This window comes from Notolepis coatsorum (assembly GCF_963971535.1).
Source record: "Notolepis coatsorum genome assembly, contig: SCAFFOLD_93, whole genome shotgun sequence".
Lineage (NCBI taxonomy): Eukaryota > Metazoa > Chordata > Actinopteri > Aulopiformes > Paralepididae > Notolepis > Notolepis coatsorum.
Window position 1 is genome coordinate 271623 of NW_028173116.1, and position 24013 is coordinate 295635.

Here is a 24013-nt window from a genome sequence, read left to right on the forward strand (position 1 = left end):
GCACATAAACATAATGTCATAAACATGTGGTCTATAGCTGCAATAATATTCATTAACAATACAGTGCAACTAGTAGCCAAGACATTCACTTAACCGGAGTTATTAGATATAACCTACATAGCCTATGCAGGGGGATTACTCATGCAGTGCATGTAAACAATATATAGGTAGGCGGACTGTAAACCGGGTGTAAGATACATTCAATTCACTAGGAGTAGTGAGTGAGTTATATAGCCTAGGCTAGCTCACGTGCGGCTAAGCTAACCACGTAGCATCACTAGCAGGCAGCATATCATAGCAGGGGGAACCTAGGTTGGCTAACGTGTAGCTAAGCTAACGGCGCAGTGTTTCAATAACAGAGGGAACAACGTCAACAGGAATAGGTCAATGTGAACATACTGTAAGGGTAGAGTAAGCTGAAGGAATGAATTAGGCAGGACTAAACAGAGTACTGTACTCACGTGTCATTTACGCACCCGTTCCTCAAAGGGACAGATCTTACTGCTGCCGCAGCAGCACCATCAACAGCAGCACAGAGAACAGCTTGCGCACACGTTCAAAAGGGAGAAACTCTTAAAGGGCCAGTAACGTTATCAGAAAACTAGAGTGCAACACTAGCTGGGCACATCACGCTGGACGATTACACTGGCATAAATCAATTACCCTTTCCTGTCAACAACAACATATTAAAGAGCTATTACAGAACAAAGTAGTCTTATTAGCAGGGCTTTCCTACAGTGATTATTATTATGATTGTGATTATTATTGTGATTGTTATTGTGATTATGATTGTGATTGTGATTGTGGTTGTGATTGTGATTATGATTGTGATTGTGATTGTGATTGTGATTATGATTATGATTGTGATTGTGGTTATGATTGTGATTGTGATTGTGATTATGATTGTGATTATGGTTGTGATTGTGATTGTGATTATTATTGTGATTATGATTGTGATTGTGATTGTGGTTGTGATTATGGTTGTGATTGTGATTATGATTGTGATTGTGATTGTGGTTGTGATTATGGTTGTGATTGTGATTGTGGTTGTGGTTGTGATTGTGATTGTGGTTGTGGTTGTGGTTGTGATTGTGATTGTGGTTGTGGTTGTGATTGTGATTGTGATTGTGGTTGTGATTGTGATTGTGGTTGGTCCCTCAGATCATGTTCCGCCTGCTCACCTTCTTGCTGAACGCATTCACTCTGCGGTTCGTGTCCAAAGAGCTGATCGGGGTTGTCAACGTCAGGTGATACATTACATTACATTACAGCACATTACATTACATTACATTACAGCACATTACATTACAGCACATTACATTACATTACAGCACATTACATTACATTACAGCACATTACATTACATTACATTACAGCACATTACATTACATTACAACACATTACATTACATTACAGCACATTACATTACATTACAGCACATTACATTACATGACATTACATTACAGCACATTACATTACATTACATTACAGCACATTACATTACATTACATTACAGCACATTACATTACATTACAACACATTACATTACATTACAGCACATTACATTACATTACAGCACATTACATTACATGACATTACATTACAGCACATTACATTACATTACAGCACATTACATTACATTACAGCACATTACATTACATGACATTACATTACAGCACATTACATTACATGACATTACATTACAGCACATTACATTACATTACATGACATTACATTACAGCACATTACATTACATTACAGCACATTACATTACATTACAGCACATTACATTACATTACATTACAACACATTACATTACAACACATTACAGCACATTACATTACATTACAAGACATTACAGCACATTACATTACATTACATTACAACACATTACAGCACATTACATTACATTACAACTAGGGATGTCCGATATTATCGGCCGACCGATATTATCGGCCGATATCGGCAGTAAAATGTGATATCGGAAAATATCGGTATCGGTTTAAAAAAAAAAAAAAAACAATAACAATATTTGTTATATATATATCCAGTGAAATTATTAGTTACCTGAAATTATTCAGTTTTTTGGGGGGGGAAACCCTGCATATATCGGTATCGGTTGATATCGGTATCGGAAATTAAGAGTTGGACAATATCGGATATCGGTATCGGTAAAAAAGCCAATATCGAGCATCCCTAATTACAACACATTACAGCACATTACATTACATTACATTACAACACATTACATTACATTACATTACAGTACATTACAACACATTACATTACATTACAACACATTACATTACATTACATGACAGCACATTACATTACATTACAACACATTACAGCACATTACATTACATTACATGACAACCCATTACATTACATTACAACACATTACATTACATTACAGCACCAGTCATCACACACATAATAAACCTCTCTATAAAACAGGGACACGTCCCCAAGGACTTCAAAATTGCGAGAGTGACCCCTCTGCACAAAAAGGGCAGCAAATTAGACCCAGGCAACTACCGCCCTGTCTCTATTCTTACCTCCATCTCGAAAGTCATGGAGAAAATAGTCTACACTCCATTCTGATTGACAAGCTAAAAGCAATTGGTTTTGATAGTTTATCAGTGAGCTGGATGCAATCCTACCTGGAGGGGAGGGAACAGATGGTGTAGGTAAACGGTACCCTATCCCCCCCCTCACAGTAAGCTGTGGTGTTCCACAAGGAAGCATACTAGGACCGCTACTCTTCCTAATTTATGCAAATGACATGTCGTCAGCCTGTGACTGCAACTTGTTCCTGTTTGCGGACGACTCAGCCCTGCTGGTCTCTGACAAGAACAAGTTGCAGGTTGAAAAAACCCTCAGCTCAGAACTAGGCAAAATCTGCATATGGCTCGCTGATAACAAACTATCATTACACATGGGCAAAACAGAGTCCATTCTCTTCGGTTCAAATAACAAACTCAGCAAGACCGACGGCTTCTCAGTGACAATATTGTCACAAGGAAAGACGAAATTACCTACCTGGGTTCCATCCTAGAGGCAAATCTTTCCTGTGACAAAATGGCATCCAATGTATTAAAAAAAGTCAACCAACGAACTTGATTCTTGTACCGGATCTCCTCTCTGGTAAACAAGAATACCCTGAAGACTCTGGCAGGAGCACTCATTCAAGGGTACTATGACTAAGAAATGATGTAAACTCCATGATCAAAACAGCAAAGAAAAAATTCATCAATGACAAAACCGAGGAAAACAAAAACAAACCGCGTGAACTTTGGAAATTACTCAATAACCAACTAGGCTGCAGTAAAAAACTTAAAACCAGATTCTCAAACATAAACATAAAGACGGGCAACACGCTCTTCACAGAAAAGCTGGATGTAGCCAATTACTTAAATAGTTTCTTCACAAACATAGCCACAACACTGGTAAACAAACTACCCTCCCACTCAGGGCATTATGGGGTAGAACACATAGTAGCTTACTACAAAAACCTAGGGGTCCACAAAGACGACTTCAAACTGGAAATGGTAACAACAGATGAGGTACTCAAAAAACTGAGCGCCCTCCAACCTAACAAGGCCACTGGCCATGACAACATCCCCTCCAAATTCCTCAGAGACTCAGCAGCCGCCATCACCCCAGTCATCACACACATAATAAACCTCTCCATAAAACAGGGACACGTCCCCAAGGACTTCAAAATTGCGAGAGTGACCCCTCTGCACAAAAAAGGCAGTAAATTAGACCCAGGCAACTACCGCCCTGTTTCTATCCTTACCTCCATCTCGAAAGTCATGGAAAAAATTGTATACGAACAGGTCGAAAAATACCTTGCGGAAAAAAACCTAATCTACGAATTCCAATCTGGCTTCAGAACATCCCACTCCACTGACACATGCCTTCTCTATTTAAACGACCACATCAAACAAGAGGTGGACGCGGGCAAATACTGCGGCATGGTCATGCTGGACCTACAAAAGGCCTTCGACACTGTCAATCACACCATTCTGATTGACAAGCTAAAAGCAATTGGTTTTGATAGTCTATCAGTGAGCTGGATGCAATCCTACCTGGAGGGGAGAGAGCAGATGGTGGAGGTAAACGGTACCCTATCCCCCCCCTCACAGTAAACTGTGGTGTTCCACAAGGAAGCATACTAGGTCCGCTACTGTTCCTAATTTATGCAAATGACATGTCGTCAGCTTGTGACTGCAACTTGTTCCTGTTTGCGGACGACTCAGCCCTGCTGGTCTCTGACAAGAACAAGTTACAGGTTGAAAAAACCCTCAGCTCAGAACTAAGCAAAATCTGCATATGGCTCGCTGATAACAAACTATCATTACACATGGGCAAAACAGAGTCCATTCTCTTCGGTTCAAATAACAAACTCAGCAAGACCGACGGCTTCTCAGTTACAGTGGGTGACAATATTGTCACAAGGAAAGAAGATATTACCTACCTGGGTTCCATCCTAGAGGCAAATCTTTCCTGTGACAAAATGGCATCCAATGTAATAAAAAAAGTCAACCAACGAACTCGTTTCTTGTACCGGATCTCCTCACTGGTAAACAAGAATACCCTGAAGACTCTAGCAGGAGCACTCATTCAAGGGTACTACGACTATGCTTGCACCTCATGGTACCAAAGCACCTCAAAGGCGCTAAAAACAAAATTACAAACATCTCAAAACAAACTGGTCAGACTACTGCTTGACCTTACTCCTAGAACCCACCTCACCCCTGCCCACTTTGACAACCTAGGATGGCTTAGAGTAGACGACAGAGTACAGCAACTTGCAATGGGCCTGGTCTACAAGATACACTACACGACCAAGGTACCCATGTACATGACTAAATACTTCCCAAAGGTCAGTGAATACCACGATCACAACACCAGAGGGAGCTCCACAAATCATGTTAAACCCAGATTCGGCTCAAACAAGGGACTAAACACGTTTCGCAATTATGCCACATCAATGTGGAACGCCCTACCCAAAGCTGTAAAGGAATGTGAATCACTACCCACTTTCAAAAACACTCTCAAAAAACACCTAAGGGAGACTGCAACTTGAAACTGGCCCCTGTAAATGTCCGAACACAACCCCCTCCAATGTACAGTAAATTACCAAGTATGGTCTTGTCAATAATCCAATGTACAGTGTTGTTTGTACAGTTGTACAGTGTCCCCCACCCACCCCTCCTACCCAACCCCCCCCCCCCCCCCCCACTCCTACCCAACCCCCCCCCCCACCCACCCAACCACCTCCAATGTACAGTCCCCACCCACCCCTCCTACCCAACCCCCCCCCCCCCCCCACTCCTACCCAACCCCCCCCCCCCAACCACCTCCAATGTACATTCCCCCCCCCACCCCCACCTACCCAATCCAATGTACAGTTTCTACGCCTAATGTATATACTCTTTTCTTTCTGGACTCTTTTTGTATCACAAACAGTACTGTAATTGCAAATCTGGTATGTCATAAATCTATAGATGTAGCAGTACTGTCTATCTGTATGTCATGTATGTCATATATGTTACGATGAATTGAAAATGGGGGACCCTGATGTAAACAAGACGAAAGTCTTTCTCTGGTCTGCATCCCCTTAACAATTGTATCATGTATTGAGCTGTACTGTACTGTACCCATTCTGCAATCTGTTAATAAAGTTTTCATTCATTCATTCATTCATGCGTGCACCTCATGGTACCAAAGCACCTCAAAGGCGCTTAAAACAAAATTACAAACATCACAAAACAAACTGGTCAGACTACTACTTGACCTTACCCCCAGAACCCACCTCACCCCTGCCCACTTTGACAACCTAGGATGGCTTAGAGTAGACGACAGAGTACAGCAACTTGCAATGGGCCTGGTCTACAAGATACACTATACGACTAAGGTACCCATGTACATGTCAAAATACTTCCCAAAGGTCAGTGAATACCACAACCACTACACCAGAGGAAGCTCAACAAATCATGTTAAACCCAGATTCGGCTCAAACAAGGGACTAAACACGTTTCGCAATTATGCCACATCAATGTGGAACGCCCTACCCAAAGCTGTAAAGGAATGTGAATCCCTACCCACATTCAAAACCGCTCTTAAAGAGCACCTACGGGAGGCTGCAATTCGAAACTGGCCACCGTAAATGCCCAAAACCCCCACCACCTCCTAATAGACAGTCTCCTCCCCACCGCATGTATATTTCTCTCCCACCCACCCACCCCCTCCTATTGTACAGTCCCCTCCCCATCATATGTATATACTCTGTCAGGATCTAGGGGTAACAGTACTGTATATTTGAATACCGTTTATGTCACAAATGTATCAGTACTAAATACCTATATGTCCCTATGCCATAAATGTCATGTATGTTGTGTATGTCATAAATGTCTATATGAATTGAAAATGGGGGACCCTGATGGAAACAAGACAAACGTCTTTCTCAGGTCTGCATCCCCTTAACAATTGTGTGTATTGAGCCGTACTGTATTGTACCCATTCTGCAATCTGTTAATAAAGTTTTCATTCATTCATTCACATTACATTACATTACAGCACATTACATTAGATTCAAATGTATTGTCATCATACAGCACATTACATTAGATTAGATTACATTAGAATGGATTAGGGTCCAGAAATACACAATGTGCAGGTGATTAAACTGGGTATAAAATATATAAATGAGTACTACTGAGTAATAGTGGTAATCAGATGTACGTACAGAGTTGTAGTATTAATATGTACAGTGATACAGGTATAAAGACACTATCCAGACATAGAACTGTTGCAACGTGTGTGTGTGTGTGCGTGTGCGTGTGTGTGTGTGTACCCATGAGCTGTGTGTAGATTGTCAGGTTCATCATCCATGTGAGTCTGTAACTTTGGTTGTCACTGTGGCACGATTGTATCGGAATAATCCCACAATGTACAAGTGCACTGTTAATATTTGTGTCCTTTAAACTTATGTGGACATAAATAAAATATTCTAAATGTGTGTGTGTGTGTGTGTGTGTGTGTGTGTGTGTGTGTGTGTGTGTGTGTGTGTGTGTGTGTGTGTGTGTGTGTGTGTGTGTGTGTGTGTGTGTGTGTGTGTGTGTGTGTGTGTGTGTGTGTGTGTGTGTGTGTGTGTGTGTGTGTGTGTGTGTGTGTGTGTGTGTGTGTGTGTGTGTGTGTGTGTGTGTGTGTGTGTGTGTGTGTGTGTGTGTGTTTGGTTGCAGGCTCACGTTACTGTATTCCACACTGGTGTTCTTGTCCAGAGAGGCCTTCCGGAGGGCCTGTCTGAGTGGAGGAGCAGATCACAACTGGAGACAAGTCATCAACCTACTGTGGCTGACGTGAGTTGGATTCACCAAGACTGTGGTAGGAAGTCATACTGGCCAGCAGCGTAACTAGTAGTAGGTAAGAGATATGTATAGATATAGTATTAATATACAGTGATACAGGTATAAAGACACTATGGTAGTAAGTCATACTGGCCAGCAGCGTAACTAGTGAGAGTAGGTAAGAGATATGTACAGATATAGATATAGTATTAATATACAGTGATAGAGGTATAAATACACTATGGTAGTAAGTCATTTACATTTACATTTACATTTAGTCATTTAGCTGACGCTTTTATCCAAAGCGACTTACAAGTTCTGTGCGACAAGACAGCAAGAAGGGTATAACTCAGCTGAGTAACAATGTTCATCAAAGTGTTGCGTGTTACAGTGTAGGTTAGTTTATTAGGACAAGTGCATGACAGTAAGGTTAGTCGGGGTTAGATTTTTTTTTTTTTTTTTTTTATCATTTCAGATAATGGTTGAAGAAGTGAGTCTTTAGTCGACGGCGAAAGATTGGACGGGATTCGGCTGTCCTAACTGGGATGGGTAGTTCATTCCACCATTGTGGGGCAAGGACTGAGAATAGGCGGCTTCTCTTTGATGACCCTCCGGGAGCTTGGATAGGAGTAGATCTGAGGCGGCCAGAAGATGCAGAGCGTAGGGGTCTTGAGGGTGTGTAGTTAGAGACCATTGACCGGAGGTAGGCGGGAGCGGTTCCCTTTGCCGCACGGTATGCTAGGTCGAGGGCCTTGAAGCGGATACGTGCAGCAATGGGGAGCCAGTGCAGGTCCCTAAGAAGTGGGGTGACATGGGCCGACTTCGGTAGGTTTGAGATCAGGCGGGCCGCTGCGTTTTGAATGAGTTGAAGAGGCTTGGTGGGAGTGGCCGGGAGGCCAGCTAGCAGTGCGTTGCAGTAGTCGAGGCGGGAGATGACTGTTGATTGGACGAGGAGTTGGGTGGCTTCTTTTGTCAGGAATGGGCGTATCCTTCTGACGTTGCTCAGGAGGAATCTGCAGGTTCTGGTTGTCGCTGCGATGTGAGCAGAGAAGTTCAACTGGTCGTCGAGGACAACACCAAGGTTCTTGGCGGTCGGGGACGCGGTCACAGCTGCATTCTCGACTGTGATGGAGAGGTCGGTCAGGGGGGAGGATTTGGCCGGCAGGTGGAGCATTTCTGTTTTGCTTAGGTTCAGTTTGAGGTGGTTGGTCGTCATCCAGGCGGAGATGTCGGACAGACAGGCCGAGATCCGCTCAGAGACGTGGATATCTGAGGGAGGGAAGGAGAGGAAGAGTTGAGTATCATCGGCATAACAATGATATGAGAAGCCATGAGACGTGATAATGTTACCCAGTGATTTAGTGTAGAGGGAGAAGAGAAGGGGTCCTAGGACCGAGCCCTGGGGGACACCCGTCCGGAGGGGGCGGGTGGCCGACAGAGTCCCTCTCCATGACACTTGGTAGGAGCGGTCATTGAGGTATGATGTCAGCCATGTCAGCGCAGATCCAGCCACTCCCATTCCTGCGAGGGCCGCGAGGAGGATCTGATGGTTGACTGTGTCGAAGGCTGCAGATAGATCTAGGAGAATCAGGACAGAGGAGAGGCCTTTCGCTTTTGCTAAGTGAAGTGCCTCTGTGACCGCAATGAGGGCCGTTTCTGTGGAGTGGCCAGTCCGGAAGCCAGACTGATTGGGGTCTAGGAGGTCATTCTGTAAGAGATAAGCAGTAAGTTGGTTGGATACAGCACGTTCAAGTGTTTTAGAAAGGAAGGAGATAAGAGAGACAGGACGATAGTTGGCTATGACGGTGGGGTTCAGGGTTGGTTTTTTTATGAGGGGCGTGACTCTGGCTTGTTTTAGGGAGGTGGGGACCACCCCCGAGTTGAGTGAGGAGTTGATGGTTGCAGTTAGGAATGGGAGGATGTCCGGTGCTATGGTCTGGAGGAGTGGGGAGGGTAGCTGGTCCAGCTGGCATGTAGTCGGACGGTTCGACGTTACCAGTGTCAGGGTCTCGGCTTCTGTAATGGAAGAGAAAGATGACAGAGTGAAGGATGAGGTTCTCGATTCAGCGTTTGGAATGGGTGGGGGTTGGGAGAAGGAGCTGCGGATGTTCTCCACTTTTTCCTCAAAGAAGATCGCAAAGTCTTCGGCAGAAAAAGATGAGGGAGGAGGAGGTGGGGGGGGAGTGAGGAGGGAGGACATGGTAGCATGCAGTTTGCGAAGATTCTTGGCAGAGGCCTCGATCCTATGGTGAAAGAAAGAAGCTTTGGCATTAGTAATGGTTTTGGAGAATGTTAACAAGAGGTTGTGATATGTGTCGATGTCAGCAGTGAGGCGTGACTTTCTATACTTCCTCTCAGCCGCTCTCAGGACCTGTCTTTGTTCTCTCACTGCATCCGTCAGCCATGGACTGGGTGGGGAACGGCGGGCAGGTTTCTCAACGAGGGGACAGAGCTTGTCGAAGGAGGTTGCAAGGGCTGAGAGGAGGGTGGAGGTTGCCATCTCTGTGGGGAGAGCAGAGAAGGTGTCACTCAAAGGTAGAGCGGATATTATGTCAGAGGAGAGGGTGGAGGGGGATAGGGAGGGCAGGTTGCGTCTGAGTGAGACGGTTTGAGTTGGGGTGAAGACTTTTCGGTTAAGCATGAGAGTTAGTGAGAAGGATATGAAGTCATACTGGCCAGCAGCATAACTAGTAAGAGTAGGTAAGAGATATGTACAGATATAGATATAGTATTAATATGTACAGTGATACAGGTATAAAGACACTATGGTAGTAAGTCATACTGGCCAGCAGTGTAACTAGTGAGAGTAGGTAAGGTATATGTACAGATATAGATATAGTATTAATATGTACAGTGATACAGGTATAAAGACACTATGGTAGTAAGTCATACTGGCCAGCAGCGTAACTAGTGAGAGTAGGTAAGAGATATGTACAGATATAGATATAGTATTAATATACAGTGATACAGGTATAAATACACTATGGTAGTAAGTCATACTGGCCAGCAGCGTAACTAGTAAGAGTAGGTAAGAGATATGTACAGATATAGATATAGTATTAATATGTACAGTGATACAGGTATAAAGACACTATGGTAGTAAGTCATACTGGCCAGCAGTGTAACTAGTAAGAGTAGGTAAGAGATATGTACAGATATAGATATAGTATTAATATGTACAGTGATACAGGTATAAAGACACTATGGTAGTAAGTCATACTAGCCAGCAGTGTAACTAGTAAGAGTAGGTAAGGGATATGTACAGATATAGATATAATATTAATATGTACAGTGATACAGGTATAAAGACACTATGGTAGTAAGTCATACTGGCCAGCAGTGTAACTAGTGAGAGTAGGTAAGAGATATGTACAGATATAGATATAATATTAATATATACAGTGATACAGGTATAAATACACTGTGGTAGGAAGTCAACCTGGCCAGCAGCGTAACTAGTAAGAGTAGGTAAGAGATATGTACAGATATATATATAATATTAATATATACAGTGATACAGGTATAAATACACTGTGGTAGTAAGTCATACTGGCCAGCAGTGTAACTAGTAAGAGTAGGTAAGAGATATGTACAGATATAGATATAGTATTAATATGTACAGTGATACAGGTATAAAGACACTATGGTAGTAAGTCATACTGGCCAGCAGCGTAACTAGTGAGAGTAGGTAAGAGATATGTACAGAGTTGTAGTATTAATATACAGTAGGGGTGTAACGGTACACAGAAGCCACGGTTCGGTACGTACCTCGGTATTGGGGTCACAGTTCGGTACGAGTTCGGTACAACAGAAAAATAATATTTATAATAATTATATAATTTTTTTTAATATATTATATTTATGATAATAATAATTATTAAATAGAATAATTTTCTATAGGCTTGCCGTGGTAGTCAGTGATACTGGTGTCATTCTGTGTTCAGGCATCCACTTGCCTACTGCCCCTTTAACAACTTATCCTTGCGCATCCTTAAGTTGCAGTTTCACTTCCAGAGAGAATTAACTTCAAGACGAGACTGAATACTAGAGAACAGATGACATGTTACTTACAACAATGGCAGAGGATTATTTGGATTTAAACACAGTGGAGCTCAGATGATCTGTCCGGAAAAGTATGTTTCTTTTTTTATTTGATTGTGGGGAGAATGTTGATGTGTTTGTTGGCGCGTGTGTGTGTGTCTGCGTTTGGTTAACGTTATTGAGCGAACAAGAAAACGACCCTGCAGCTGTTCCAATGTAAATGTGCCTTTCGCCCGCTCTGAACTGAAGTCGGAGAGGGAGGGATGCGGAGCGTTTTGCGCGCGCTCCCGACTGCGTGTGTGTGTGTTTCCCCATGCGCACGGTGTGTGGGGTGCTCCGTGTCCCTCTCTCCGTCTCGCTCTCCCTCTGTCGCTCTCTCCCTCTCGCTCGTTACAGTCTGTATCCCGACTGTGACGGTGTGCTGCGCGCTGTTCTCGCATGTGCGACTGGTGTGTTTGCGTTGAGGCGTATTCATCATATGGCGCGCGTACCGCACCGTGATGGCCGTACCGTAAATTCGCGGGACGAATACACATACCGTTACACCCCTAATATACAGTGATACAGGTATAAATACACTGTGGTAGTCAAGGACTCTACATGCTACAGCAACTGCGAAGCAACTGCACCACAACATCGACAACGCAACAGTGTTGCAGACACTCTGCCTTTATGCTTCTGCAACATCGACGAGCAGCCTATGCAACATTGTACCCCGGATGTAGCTAGGTTCCCTAGATAGATGACGCTTCCCTTCTCAACCAACCCATTGATAACAAGCAGAAAAAGAAGCATCATTTTTACTTCCGGTCGGGAGGTTTCAAAATAAAAGAGCGACGTCTAAAAGCACCGGAAATACGTTTATTTTGTACATTATCTAACGTTAAAACGAATAATAGATAATGTATGTGTGTGATAATGTCTGCAAATGTTAGATAATGTACAAAATAAACGTATATTTCCGGTGCCTTTAGACGTCGCTCTTTTATTTTGAAACCCCCCGACCGGAAGTAAAAATTATGCTTCTTTTTCTGCTTGCGTGTCCGGTTATGTGTTTGTTGGTTTTAACGTTAGCTGTTGTATTAAATTAATTGATTGCTGTTTAACTTGTCCGTGTCCAGTCCTTTCGATTAGCCCCACTGTTCATTGTAAACAATGATGCATGTAATTATATTAACGTTACTGTGTTGTTGTAGCTATGTTAATAAATTCTGAATGGCATTAACACTTTGAATGCCCACCACGACATAACACGTGTTAGCAGCCCGCCCCCTGAATGCCCACCACGATAATTAGCGTGAAATTTTTTTTATTAGCGATCTGAATTCATATTTCATCAACCGAGTCTCCCGTTGGTAAACCAGCCCCACCAGGCGCTCAGATGTGAAAAAAGCGCCCCCTATCATCTCCCAGATGGTAATGCACCCTTTTGGAATGGACTCAATGAAAATGGATGAGAGAAAAAAACTCCGGAATCCACATTTTACTTCTCACGCATGTAACCGGAGCCGATCAGATTCATTGTGGAGCCTCAGAACAGCGTGTAATATGTCTTTACAGTACGTAGCATTGGATCAATAAAAGGATCGATTTTTGGAATGGCGATCAGGAATTGGAATAATCTTTTTGGATACCATCTGATCTCAGGTAAGGAATCTATTTTACCAGTCTTAGGCTATGTGTCCACTAATAGCCTTTTTTTCGAGGCGGACCGCTTTGAAAAAAGAAGAAAAAAAGCTCTGAGCGTTTTTCTGAATGCAACTGAGGCTCGCGGCTCCGCCCCTTCCTCGATGAGTTACATTGATGAGCGCGCTGCTTTTCCAAAAGTTGAACTACTTTCAACTTTATGAGCTGGGAGCTCTCCGCCAAAAACGTTGACGTCGAGAGCTCATAAAACGCGAGGCGCGGCTCTGGGAAGAGGAGCGCGCCTTTGGCGTCTCCAGCATAGAAATTAATGACAGAAAGGAGCTGACAACTCATAAAACGTCCGCTGTGGACACATAGCCTTAGGATAATCAGACCTGTTTTCACGGAGATATAAGCTATAAGCTTTTCCCCTATGTGTGATATGGCTGTTTGACTGTGCGAGCGATCAGGAACTAAGAGAATCGATTTTCAGCTTGCGGCACCAGCGTGCATACGTACACATATACTATCGATAATCTAGCGTTTATTTGAAAACGATTCATAAATAGGCCGAAAAATGACAACGTTCTAGAATATTCCAGTACAGGGCGTTTATCACGGATTCTTTTTATTTTCCGTGAAAACGAGGGCTTTTCAAGATGCTATAAAACGGAAATGAACCGATAAAAAAACAATCCGCTTCGACAATGTTGACTGGAAAATGAGTCTTTGATAAGCGACGGGCAGATTAGACACATAGCCATAATTTAAAACATAGATTAGGCGATATTAATGCTAACATTGAAGTGGTTGCTGGGCATTCAAGGGGGTAAAAAGGAAAACACGGCCGGCTCTGAAAGTGTTAACGTTAGTTGGGTATGATAGCATTGAATAGCATCAACGCTAGCTGGCTGTCTACAACGAATTCTCACAAACTGGCATCGTAAAATATCAACACCAGCCATGGGAATAACTTTAATCGTCAAGGTAAGAGGATTTGAAGGCGTATGCTATGGAAGTCCCCTGCGGCTCCACTTTGTTGAAATGTACATAACTAGGGCTATAGGATAACCACCAGTTAATTCGCGATTTCTTATTGGTTTGTCATGACAAACCAATTACATAATCCAACATATGTGTAAGAAACTAATATATTCCAGTTAACGGTATATTTTTTTAATGATTCGTTACGGTAAAATCAATACTTCCATTTGTATAAATTACATTAACTCGAGGATAGTATTCCTCCCTGCGGGACCAATATTATTCTATGACAGCCCCGCCCCCATTCGCTAACCAACCAATCACTGCTACGCAACATCAACGCAACGGTTGTTCAGATTAGATTTTGGGGAGAGGTACGCAACATCCTCGCAACACACTCTACAACACCCTCTGCAACATGTTGCGTTGAAGTCGCGCTGATGTTGTGTTGCAGTTGCTGTAGCATGTAGAGCCCTTCAGTCATACTGGCCAGCAGTGTAACTAGTAAGAGTAGGTAAGAGATATGTACAGATATATAGTATTAATATGTACAGTGATACAGGTATAAAGACACTATGGTAGTAAGTCATACTGGCCAGCAGTGTAACTAGTAAGAGTAGGTAAGAGATATGTACAGAGATATAGTATTAATATGTACAGTGATACAGGTATAAAGACACTATGGTAGTAAGTCATACTGGCCAGCAGTGTAACTAGTAAGAGTAGGTAAGAGATATGTACAGATATATAGTATTAATATGTACAGTGATACAGGTATAAAGACACTATGGTAGTAAGTCATACTGGCCAGCAGTCTAACTAGTAAGAGTAGGTAAGAGATATGTACAGATATAGATATAGTATTAATATGTACAGTGATACAGGTATAAAGACACTATGGTAGTAAGTCATACTGGCCAGCAGTGTAACTAGTAAGAGTAGGTAAGAGATATGTACAGATATAGATATAATATTAATATGTACAGTGATACAGGTATAAAGACACTATGGTAGTAAGTCATACTGGCCAGCAGTGTAACTAGTAAGAGTAGGTAAGAGATATGTACAGATATAGATATAATATTAATATGTACAGTGATACAGGTATAAAGACACTATGGTAGTAAGTCATACTGGCCAGCAGTGTAACTAGTAAGAGTAGGTAAGAGATATGTACAGATATAGATATAATATTAATATGTACAGTGATACAGGTATAAAGACACTATGGTAGTAAGTCATACTGGCCAGCAGTGTAACTAGTAAGAGTAGGTAAGAGATATGTACAGATATAGATATAATATTAATATGTACAGTGATACAGGTATAAAGACACTATGGTAGTAAGTCATACTGGCCAGCAGTGTAACTAGTAAGAGTAGGTAAGAGATATGTACAGATATAGATATAGTATTAATATGTACAGTGATACAGGTATAAAGACACTATGGTAGTAAGTCATACTGGCCAGCAGTGTAACTAGTAAGAGTAGGTAAGAGATATGTACAGATATAGATATAGTATTAATATGTACAGTGATACAGGTATAAAGACACTATGGTAGTAAGTCATACTGGCCAGCAGTGTAACTAGTGAGAGTAGGTAAGAGATATGTACAGATATAGATATAGTATTAATATGTACAGTGATACAGGTATAAAGACACTATGGTAGTAGTAGTAGTAGTAGTAGTAGTAGTAGTATTATATATATTATATTATATTATATATATATATATATATATATATATATATATATATATATATATATATATATATATATATATATATGGTAAATATTCAGCACTATTGATATGTCTGGATGTTTCTCCCAGGTTGCCACTCGGTGTGCTGTGGGCGTCGCTGCTGGTCTGTGTTTGGTTGTGGCTGCTGGAGGCCCCGGATCCCCAGGCTATCCCAGACTACGGCCCCGCCGTGGTGATGTTCTCCTGGGCCGCGCTGCAGGAGCTGCTGGCTGAGCCCCTGTGGGTCTTGGCTCAGGCGCACCAGTTTGTCAGGTTGAAGGTGGTGGCCGAGAGCCTCGCCATGGTGGCAAAGTGCATCCTGACGGTGGTGCTGGTGGTGTCCGCTCCTGGGTGGGGTCTCTACATCTGTAGCCGTTAGTTATGCAGCCGTTAGTTCTGTAGCCGTTAGTTCTGTAGCCGTTAGTTCTGTAGCCGTTAGTTCTGCAGCCGTTAGTTCTGCAGCCGTTAGTTCTGTAGCCGTTAGTTCTGCAGCCGTTAGTTCTGTAGCTGTTAGTTCTGCAGCCGTTAGTTCTGTAGCCGTTAGTTCTGTAGCTGTTAGTTCTGCAGCCGTTAGTTCTGCAGCCGTTAGTTCTGCAGCCGTTAGTTCTGCAGCCGTTAGTTCTGTAGCCGTTAGTTCTGCAGCCGTTAGTTCTGTAGCTGTTAGTTCTGTAGCCGTTAGTTCTGCAGCCGTTAGTTCTGTAGCTGTTAGTTCTGCAGCCGTTAGTTCTGCAGCCGTTAGTTCTGCAGACGTTAGTTCTGCAGCCGTTAGTTCTGCAGCCGTTAGTTCTGTAGCCGTTAGTTCTGTAGCTGTTAGTTCTGCAGCCGTTAGTTCTGCAGCCGTTAGTTCTGCAGACGTTAGTTCTGCAGACGTTAGTTCTGCAGCCGTTAGTTCTGTAGCCGTTAGTTCTGCAGCCGTTAGTTCTGTAGCTGTTAGTTCTGTAGCTGTTAGTTCTGCAGCCGTTAGTTCTGCAGCCGTTAGTTCTGCAGCCGTTAGTTCTGCAGCCGTTAGTTCTGTAGCCGTTAGTTCTGCAGCCGTTAGTTCTGTAGCCGTTAGTTCTGCAGCCGTTAGTTCTGTAGCCGTTAGTTCTGCAGCTGTTAGTTCTGTAGCTGTTAGTTCTGCAGCCGTTAGTTCTGCAGCCGTTAGTTCTGTAGCCGTTAGTTCTGCAGCCGTTAGTTCTGTAGCTGTTAGTTCTGCAGACGTTAGTTCTCCAGCTGCTCACTGGATGATATCAAACCGGTTATCTTAAAAGCCAGGCATCTCATGTACAGCATCACAAAAGCCTCTAACTGACAACTCGCTGTTCATGAATGTAATTGTTTTAAAGTTAGGCTTGGTGTTTGGTATCCAGCAACGTTAGAGGAACACGCCAACATCATGGGAAATGCACTCACTGTCTTCTCCAGAGTCAGACAAGAAGATGGAGACCAGTTTCCTCTCTGTGCCTTCAGCAGAAAAGCTCTCTGGCTGTCTCTGACTCTGGAGAAGACGTGAGCCATGATGTCTGTGTGTTCCTCTAACCCAGGGGTCGGGAACCTATGGCTCGCTTCTGGTGACAGCATATGGCTCCCAGAATTTTTTGAGTAAAAAAAAAAAATTTTTTTTTTTTTTTTTTTTTTTTAATACTTGTGATATTTCTTAATAATACTGTGTCATTTAAAAGTAAACAGAAATTAGTTTTGAAGATACAGCTAATAGTATCTGTAGCTGAAGATATAGCGAGCAGAGCTGGCGAGGGAACACAAGTGGACAGAAATAAAAAATCTTCAACCTGAAGACCAGCTGATTCTTAAAACTTGGAACGAGCTTCCTGTGACATACCACACAATGCAGCGTGAGTATTGCCGTATTGACCATGTTTGGCTCTACATATGCATGTGGGCAGTCATTCTTGCATATGAGGAACATTAAGACCAACCTATGCTCACGTTTAACTGATGGAAGCCTCAACGCCTGCATGAAGCTCAACCTCACCACGTATGAACCAGATTACAAGGCCATCAGCAAAACCATGCAGCACCAGAAGTCGCATTAAAAGTAAGACATATTTAATTCATTATACGTTAAAAATACTATATGGCTCTCAATGAAATATATTTAGAAATATTTGGCTTTTATGGCTCTCCCAGTCAAAAAGGTTCCTGACCCCTGCTCTAACCTCACACCTAAGCCTCACACCTAACCTAAAAAGAAAGAGAGACACAAATTAGGTTTATAAACAGAGTTATAGTATCTACAAATATCTAAAAAGGATTATATACAGGTACTGTATGTACAGACAGATGTGAATGTATATATATATATATATATACACGGTAAGAATAAACATAATATATATACAGCATTATTGCACATGCAATCATACAGAGTTATATGGGTTATATGCATATCCTGCTAAGTAGGTATATAGGAGGATTGTATGCAGGTAAGAGATGAGGTGAATTGCTTACAGCGCTGAATCTATGGCTCTGGTTCCCCCCCCCCCCCCCCTACTGTACTCTCATCATGCTCCTGTACTTCCTGGTTCCCCCCCCTACTGTATTCTCATCATGCTCCTGTACTTCCTGGTTCCCCCCCTACTGTACTCATCATGCTCCTGTACTTCCTGGTTCCCCCCCTACTGTACTCTCATCATGCTCCTGTACTTCCTGGTTCTCAGCTTGTCTACACGGGGTCCCTGGTGCTGTGCTACGTCCTCTACTTTCTCCGTCTCCTGGGATCCAAAGAGGCCAAGAGGAAGATGTTCCCGCTGCACAGTGTGAGAGACCTGCTGCCCTGCAGAGCTGAGGGAGAGGTAGTGTGATGTTCTCTCTCTCTGCACAGTGTGAGAGACCTGCAGAGCTGAGGGAGAGGTAGTGTGATGTTCTCTCTCTCTGCACAGTGTGAGAGACCTGCTGCCCTGCAGAGCTGAGGGAGAGGTAGTGTGATGTTCCCTCTCTCTGCACAGTGTGCGAGACCTGCTGCCCTGCAGAGCTGAGGGAGAGGTAGTGTGATGTTCTCTCTCTCTGCACAGTGTGAGAGACCTGCAGAGCTGAGGGAGAGGTAGTGTGATGTTCTCTCTCTCTGCACAGTGTGAGAGACCTGCAGAGCTGAGGGAGAGGTAGTGTGATGTTCTCTCTCTCTGCACAGTGTGAGAGACCTGCAGAGCTGAGGGAGAGGTAGTGTGATGTTCTCTCTCTCTGCACAGTGTGAGAGACCTGCTGCCCTGCAGAGCTGAGGGAGAGGTAGTGTGATGTTCTCTCTCTCTGCACAGTGTGAGAGACCTGCAGAGCTGAGGGAGAGGTAGTGTGATGTTCTCTCTCTCTGCACAGTGTGAGAGACCTGCAGAGCTGAGGGAGAGGTAGTGTGATGTTCTCTCTCTCTGCACAGTGTGAGAGACCTGCTGCCCTGCAGAGCTGAGGGAGAGGTAGTGTGATGTTCTCTCTCTCTGCACAGTGTGAGAGACCTGCTGCCCTGCAGATCTAGTAGGTAGTAGTAGTAGGTAGTAGGTAGTAGGTAGTAGTAGCTAGTAGGTAGTAGTGTTGTCAAAAATATCGAAGTATCGATAAATATCGATGACTGAATATTTAAAACTGCATCGATACTCATTTCCCAAAGTACCGATACTTTCTGCAGTATCGGTACCAGCTGGCTTGCTCCCGCAAGTTGTTGACAGACAGACTCGCTGCCAGAGCCTTGCCCTTAGCTCACGGAACGATCATAGAGCCAACACTAGGTAGCTACTAACGTTAGCTCACGGAACGATAGAGCCAACACTAGGTAGCTACTAACGTTAGCTCACGGAACGATAGAGCCAACACTAGGTAGCTACTAACGTTAGCTCACGGAACGATAGAGCCAACACTAGGTAGCTACTAACGTTAGCTCACGGAACGATCATAGAGCCAACACTAGGTAGCTACTAACGTTAGCTCACGGAACGATAGAGCCAACACTAGGTAGCTACTAACGTTAGCTCACGGAACGATCATAGAGCCAACACTAGGTAGCTACTAACGTTAGCTCACGGAACGATAGAGCCAACACTAGGTAGCTACTAACGTTAGCTCACGGAACGATCATAGAGCCAACACTAGGTAGCTACTAACGTTAGCTCACGGAACGATAGAGCCAACACTAGGTAGCTACTAACGTTAGCTCACGGAACGATCATAGAGCCAACACTAGGTAGCTACTAACGTTAGCTCACGGAACGATAGAGCCAACACTAGGTAGCTACTAACGTTAGCTCACGGAACGATCATAGAGCCAACACTAGGTAGCTACTAACGTTAGCTCACGGAACGATAGAGCCAACACTAGGTAGCTACTAACGTTAGCTCACGGAACGATCATAGAGCCAACACTAGGTAGCTACTAACGTTAGCTCACGGAACGATAGAGCCAACACTAGGTAGCTACTAACGTTAGCTCACGGAACGATAGAGCCAACACTAGGTAGCTACTAACGTTAGCTCACGGAACGATAGAGCCAACACTAGGTAGCTACTAACGTTAGCTCACGGAACGATCATAGAGCCAACACTAGGTAGCTACTAACGTTAGCTCACGGAACGATAGAGCCAACACTAGGTAGCTACTAACGTTAGCTCACAGAACGATAGAGCCAACACTAGGTAGCTACTAACGTTAGCTCACGGAACGATAGAGCCAACACTAGGTAGCTACTAACGTTAGCTCACGGAACGATCATAGAGCCAACACTAGGTAGCTACTAACGTTAGCTCACGGAACGATCATAGAGCCAACACTAGGTAGCTACTAACGTTAGCTCACGGAACGATAGAGCCAACACTAGGTAGCTACTAACGTTAGCTCACGGAACGATAGAGCCAACACTAGGTAGCTACTAACGTTAGCTCACGGAACGATCATAGAGCCAACACTAGGTAGCTACTAACGTTAGCTCACGGAACGATAGAGCCAACACTAGGTAGCTACTAACGTTAGCTCACGGAACGATAGAGCCAACACTAGGTAACTACTAACGTTAGCTCACGGAACGATAGAGCCAACACTAGGTAGCTACTAACGTTAGCTCACGGAACGATCATAGAGCCAACACTAGGTAGCTACTAACGTTAGCTCACGGAACGATAGAGCCAACACTAGGTAGCTACTAACGTTAGCTCACGGAACGATAGAGCCAACACTAGGTAGCTACTAACGTTAGCTCACGGAACGATAGAGCCAACACTAGGTAGCTACTAACGTTAGCTCACGGAACGATAGAGCCAACACTAGGTAGCTACTAACGTTAGCTCACGGAACGATAGAGCCAACACTAGGTAGCTACTAACGTTAGCTCACGGAACGATAGAGCCAACACTAGGTAGCTACTAACGTTAGCTCACGGAACGATAGAGCCAACACTAGGTAGCTACTAACGTTAGCTCACGGAACGATAGAGCCAACACTAGGTAGCTACTAACGTTAGCTCACGGAACGATAGCTACTTAGCCAACACTAGCCAACTACTGCGAAATCGAATGCCAAACTGATGATATCAGACGTTGATATCAGGAGCTATCAGTAGCTAGCCAGCTAGATTGATTGATTGATTGATTGATAACAGGAGCTGCTCATGCACTCGACTGTGATGGGGAGGAGGAGGGGCAAGGCGTGCACTGCTGCAGCAGATTTACGATTCTGATCTGACTGTCACAGAGCTGAGGCAGCGAGCCCAGTTAGCTGTAAAAATCTCTCTCTCTCTCTCTCTCTCTCTCTCTCTCTCTCTCTCTCTCTCTCACACTCTCGTCATAACTAGAAAGGTGCGCTCAGTAGACCTAAAATCTCCAGCAGCCACTCTCTCTTTCTCTCTCTCTCTGATCTAAAGATAAACAAAGGGTTTTAAAAGTGTATTTATCTTCTCGTATAGTACCAGAGAGAAGCTGAGGAGAATCAACCAGCAACAAAAGCAAAATTTGTTAAAAAAAAAAAAAAATTATAATAAAAAAAAAAATATTATAAATTTTTTTTTGGTATCGAAAGTATCGATACTTTTCAAGGTATCGTATCGAAGTCGAAATTCCAGTATCGTGACAACACTAGTAGTAGCTAGTAGGTAGTAGGTAGTAGTAGCTAGTAGTAGCTAGTAGGTAGTAGGTAGTAGTAGCTAGTAGGTAGTAGCTAGTAGGTAGTAGGTAGTAGTAGCTAGTAGGTAGTAGCTAGTAGGTAGTAGTAGTAGCTAGTAGGTAGTGTGATGTTCCCTGATGATGGAGATAGTAGCCTATATAAACTGTGGCTAAACAATGAAGACACTTTTATGCTCTTTTCTTTGGTCATAGACCTGTTCGTATAATAATAAATAATAATAATAATAGATCGAATTTATATAGTGCCTTTCATAGAACCCAAGGTCGCTTCACAATCAGGACAAAAAATAGGGCTAGGGAAATAGGGGGAAAAAAGGGGGATGAGGGCAGGTAAGGGATAATGGACCTAATCTAAACTAACTGATGGGGAAAGCCTTGGTGAAGAGGTGTGTTTTTAGAGCAGTTTTGAAGGTGATTTGAACTCCATATGACCTGAACTCCTGAGTAAACTAAATAGGTTAGCCAATTTACGAGTAGCCTAATGTAGTCTTGTTTATTATGTAACGCTGTGATGCACGCCAACGGGGACTCGTCCAAACCCTGTAGTCGTGCATCACAGTCACGAAAGGGGCTGCGTTACATAATAAACAAGTAATGGATTCACTCGTCCAAACCCTGTAGTCGTGCATCACAGTCACCAAAGGGGCTGCGTTACATAATAAACAAGTAATGGATTCACTCGTCCAAACCCTGTAGTCGTGCATCACAGTCACGAAAGGGGCTGCGTTACATAATAAACAAGTAATGGATTCACTCGTCCAAACCCTGTAGTCGTGCATCACAGTCACGAAAGGGGCTGCGTTACATAATAAACAAGTAATGGATGCACTCGTCCAAACCCTGTAGTCGTGCATCACAGTCACGAAAGGGGCTGCGTTACATAATAAACAAGTAATGGATTCACTCGTCCAAACCCTGTAGTCGTGCATCACAGTCACGAAAGGGGCTGCGTTACATAATAAACAAGTAATGGATTCACTCGTCCAAACCCTGTAGTCGTGCATCACAGTCACCAAAGGGGCTGCGTTACATAATAAACAAGTAATGGATTCACTCGTCCAAACCCTGTAGTCATGCATCACAGTCACCAAAGGGGCTGCGTTACATAATAAACAAGTAATGGATTCACTCGTCCAAACCCTGTAGTCGTGCATCACAGTCACGAAAGGGGCTGCGTTACATAATAAACAAGTAATGGATTCACTCGTCCAAACCCTGTAGTCGTGCATCACAGTCACCAAAGGGGCTGCGTTACATAATAAACAAGTAATGGATTCACTCGTCCAAACCCTGTAGTCGTGCATCACAGTCACGAAAGGGGCTGCGTTACATAATAAACAAGTAATGGATTCACTCGTCCAAACCCTGTAGTCGTGCATCACAGTCACGAAAGGGGCTGCGTTACATAATAAACAAGTAATGGATTCACTCGTCCAAACCCTGTAGTCGTGCATCACAGTCACCAAAGGGGCTGCGTTACATAATAAACAAGTAATGGATTCACTCGTCCAAACCCTGTAGTCGTGCATCACAGTCACCAAAGGGGCTGCGTTACATAATAAACAAGTAATGGATTCACTCGTCCAAACCCTGTAGTCGTGCATCACAGTCACGAAAGGGGCTGCGTTACATAATAAACAAGTAATGGATTCACTCGTCCAAACCCTGTAGTCGTGCATCACAGTCACGAAAGGGGCTGCGTTACATAATAAACAAGTAATGGATTCACTCGTCCAAACCCTGTAGTTGTGCATCACAGTCACCAAAGGGGCTGCGTTACATAATAAACAAGTAATGGATTCACTCGTCCAAACCCTGTAGTCGTGCATCACAGTCACCAAAGGGGCTGCGTTACATAATAAACAAGTAATGGATTCACTCGTCCAAACCCTGTAGTCGTGCATCACAGTCACGAAAGGGGCTGCGTTACATAATAAACAAGTAATGGATTCACTCGTCCAAACCCTGTAGTCGTGCATCACAGTCACCAAAGGGGCTGCGTTACATAATAAACAAGTAATGGATTCACTCGTCCAAACCCTGTAGTCGTGCATCACAGTCACCAAAGGGGCTGCGTTACATAATAAACAAGTAATGGATTCACTCGTCCAAACCCTGTAGTCGTGCATCACAGTCACGAAAGGGGCTGCGTTACATAATAAACAAG

The 24013-nt window shown here is 43.5% G+C and overlaps 1 protein-coding gene across 1 annotated transcript in view; it reads left to right on the forward strand.

The window, feature by feature from the left end:
- Positions 1 to 1164: 1164 nt before the first annotated feature.
- LOC311247883 (man(5)GlcNAc(2)-PP-dolichol translocation protein RFT1-like) overlaps positions 1165 to 24013 on the forward strand; it is a gene marked incomplete at its 5' end in the record, with an annotated part of 47946 nt that continues 25097 nt past the window's right edge. Inside the window, 4 exons of the mRNA XM_084338863.1 lie at positions 1165 to 1247; positions 7254 to 7370; positions 15844 to 16121; positions 18397 to 18545. Coding sequence (XP_084194989.1) covers positions 1165 to 1247; positions 7254 to 7370; positions 15844 to 16121; positions 18397 to 18545 — 627 coding nt within the window. The remainder of the gene's footprint in view (positions 1248 to 7253; positions 7371 to 15843; positions 16122 to 18396; positions 18546 to 24013) is intronic.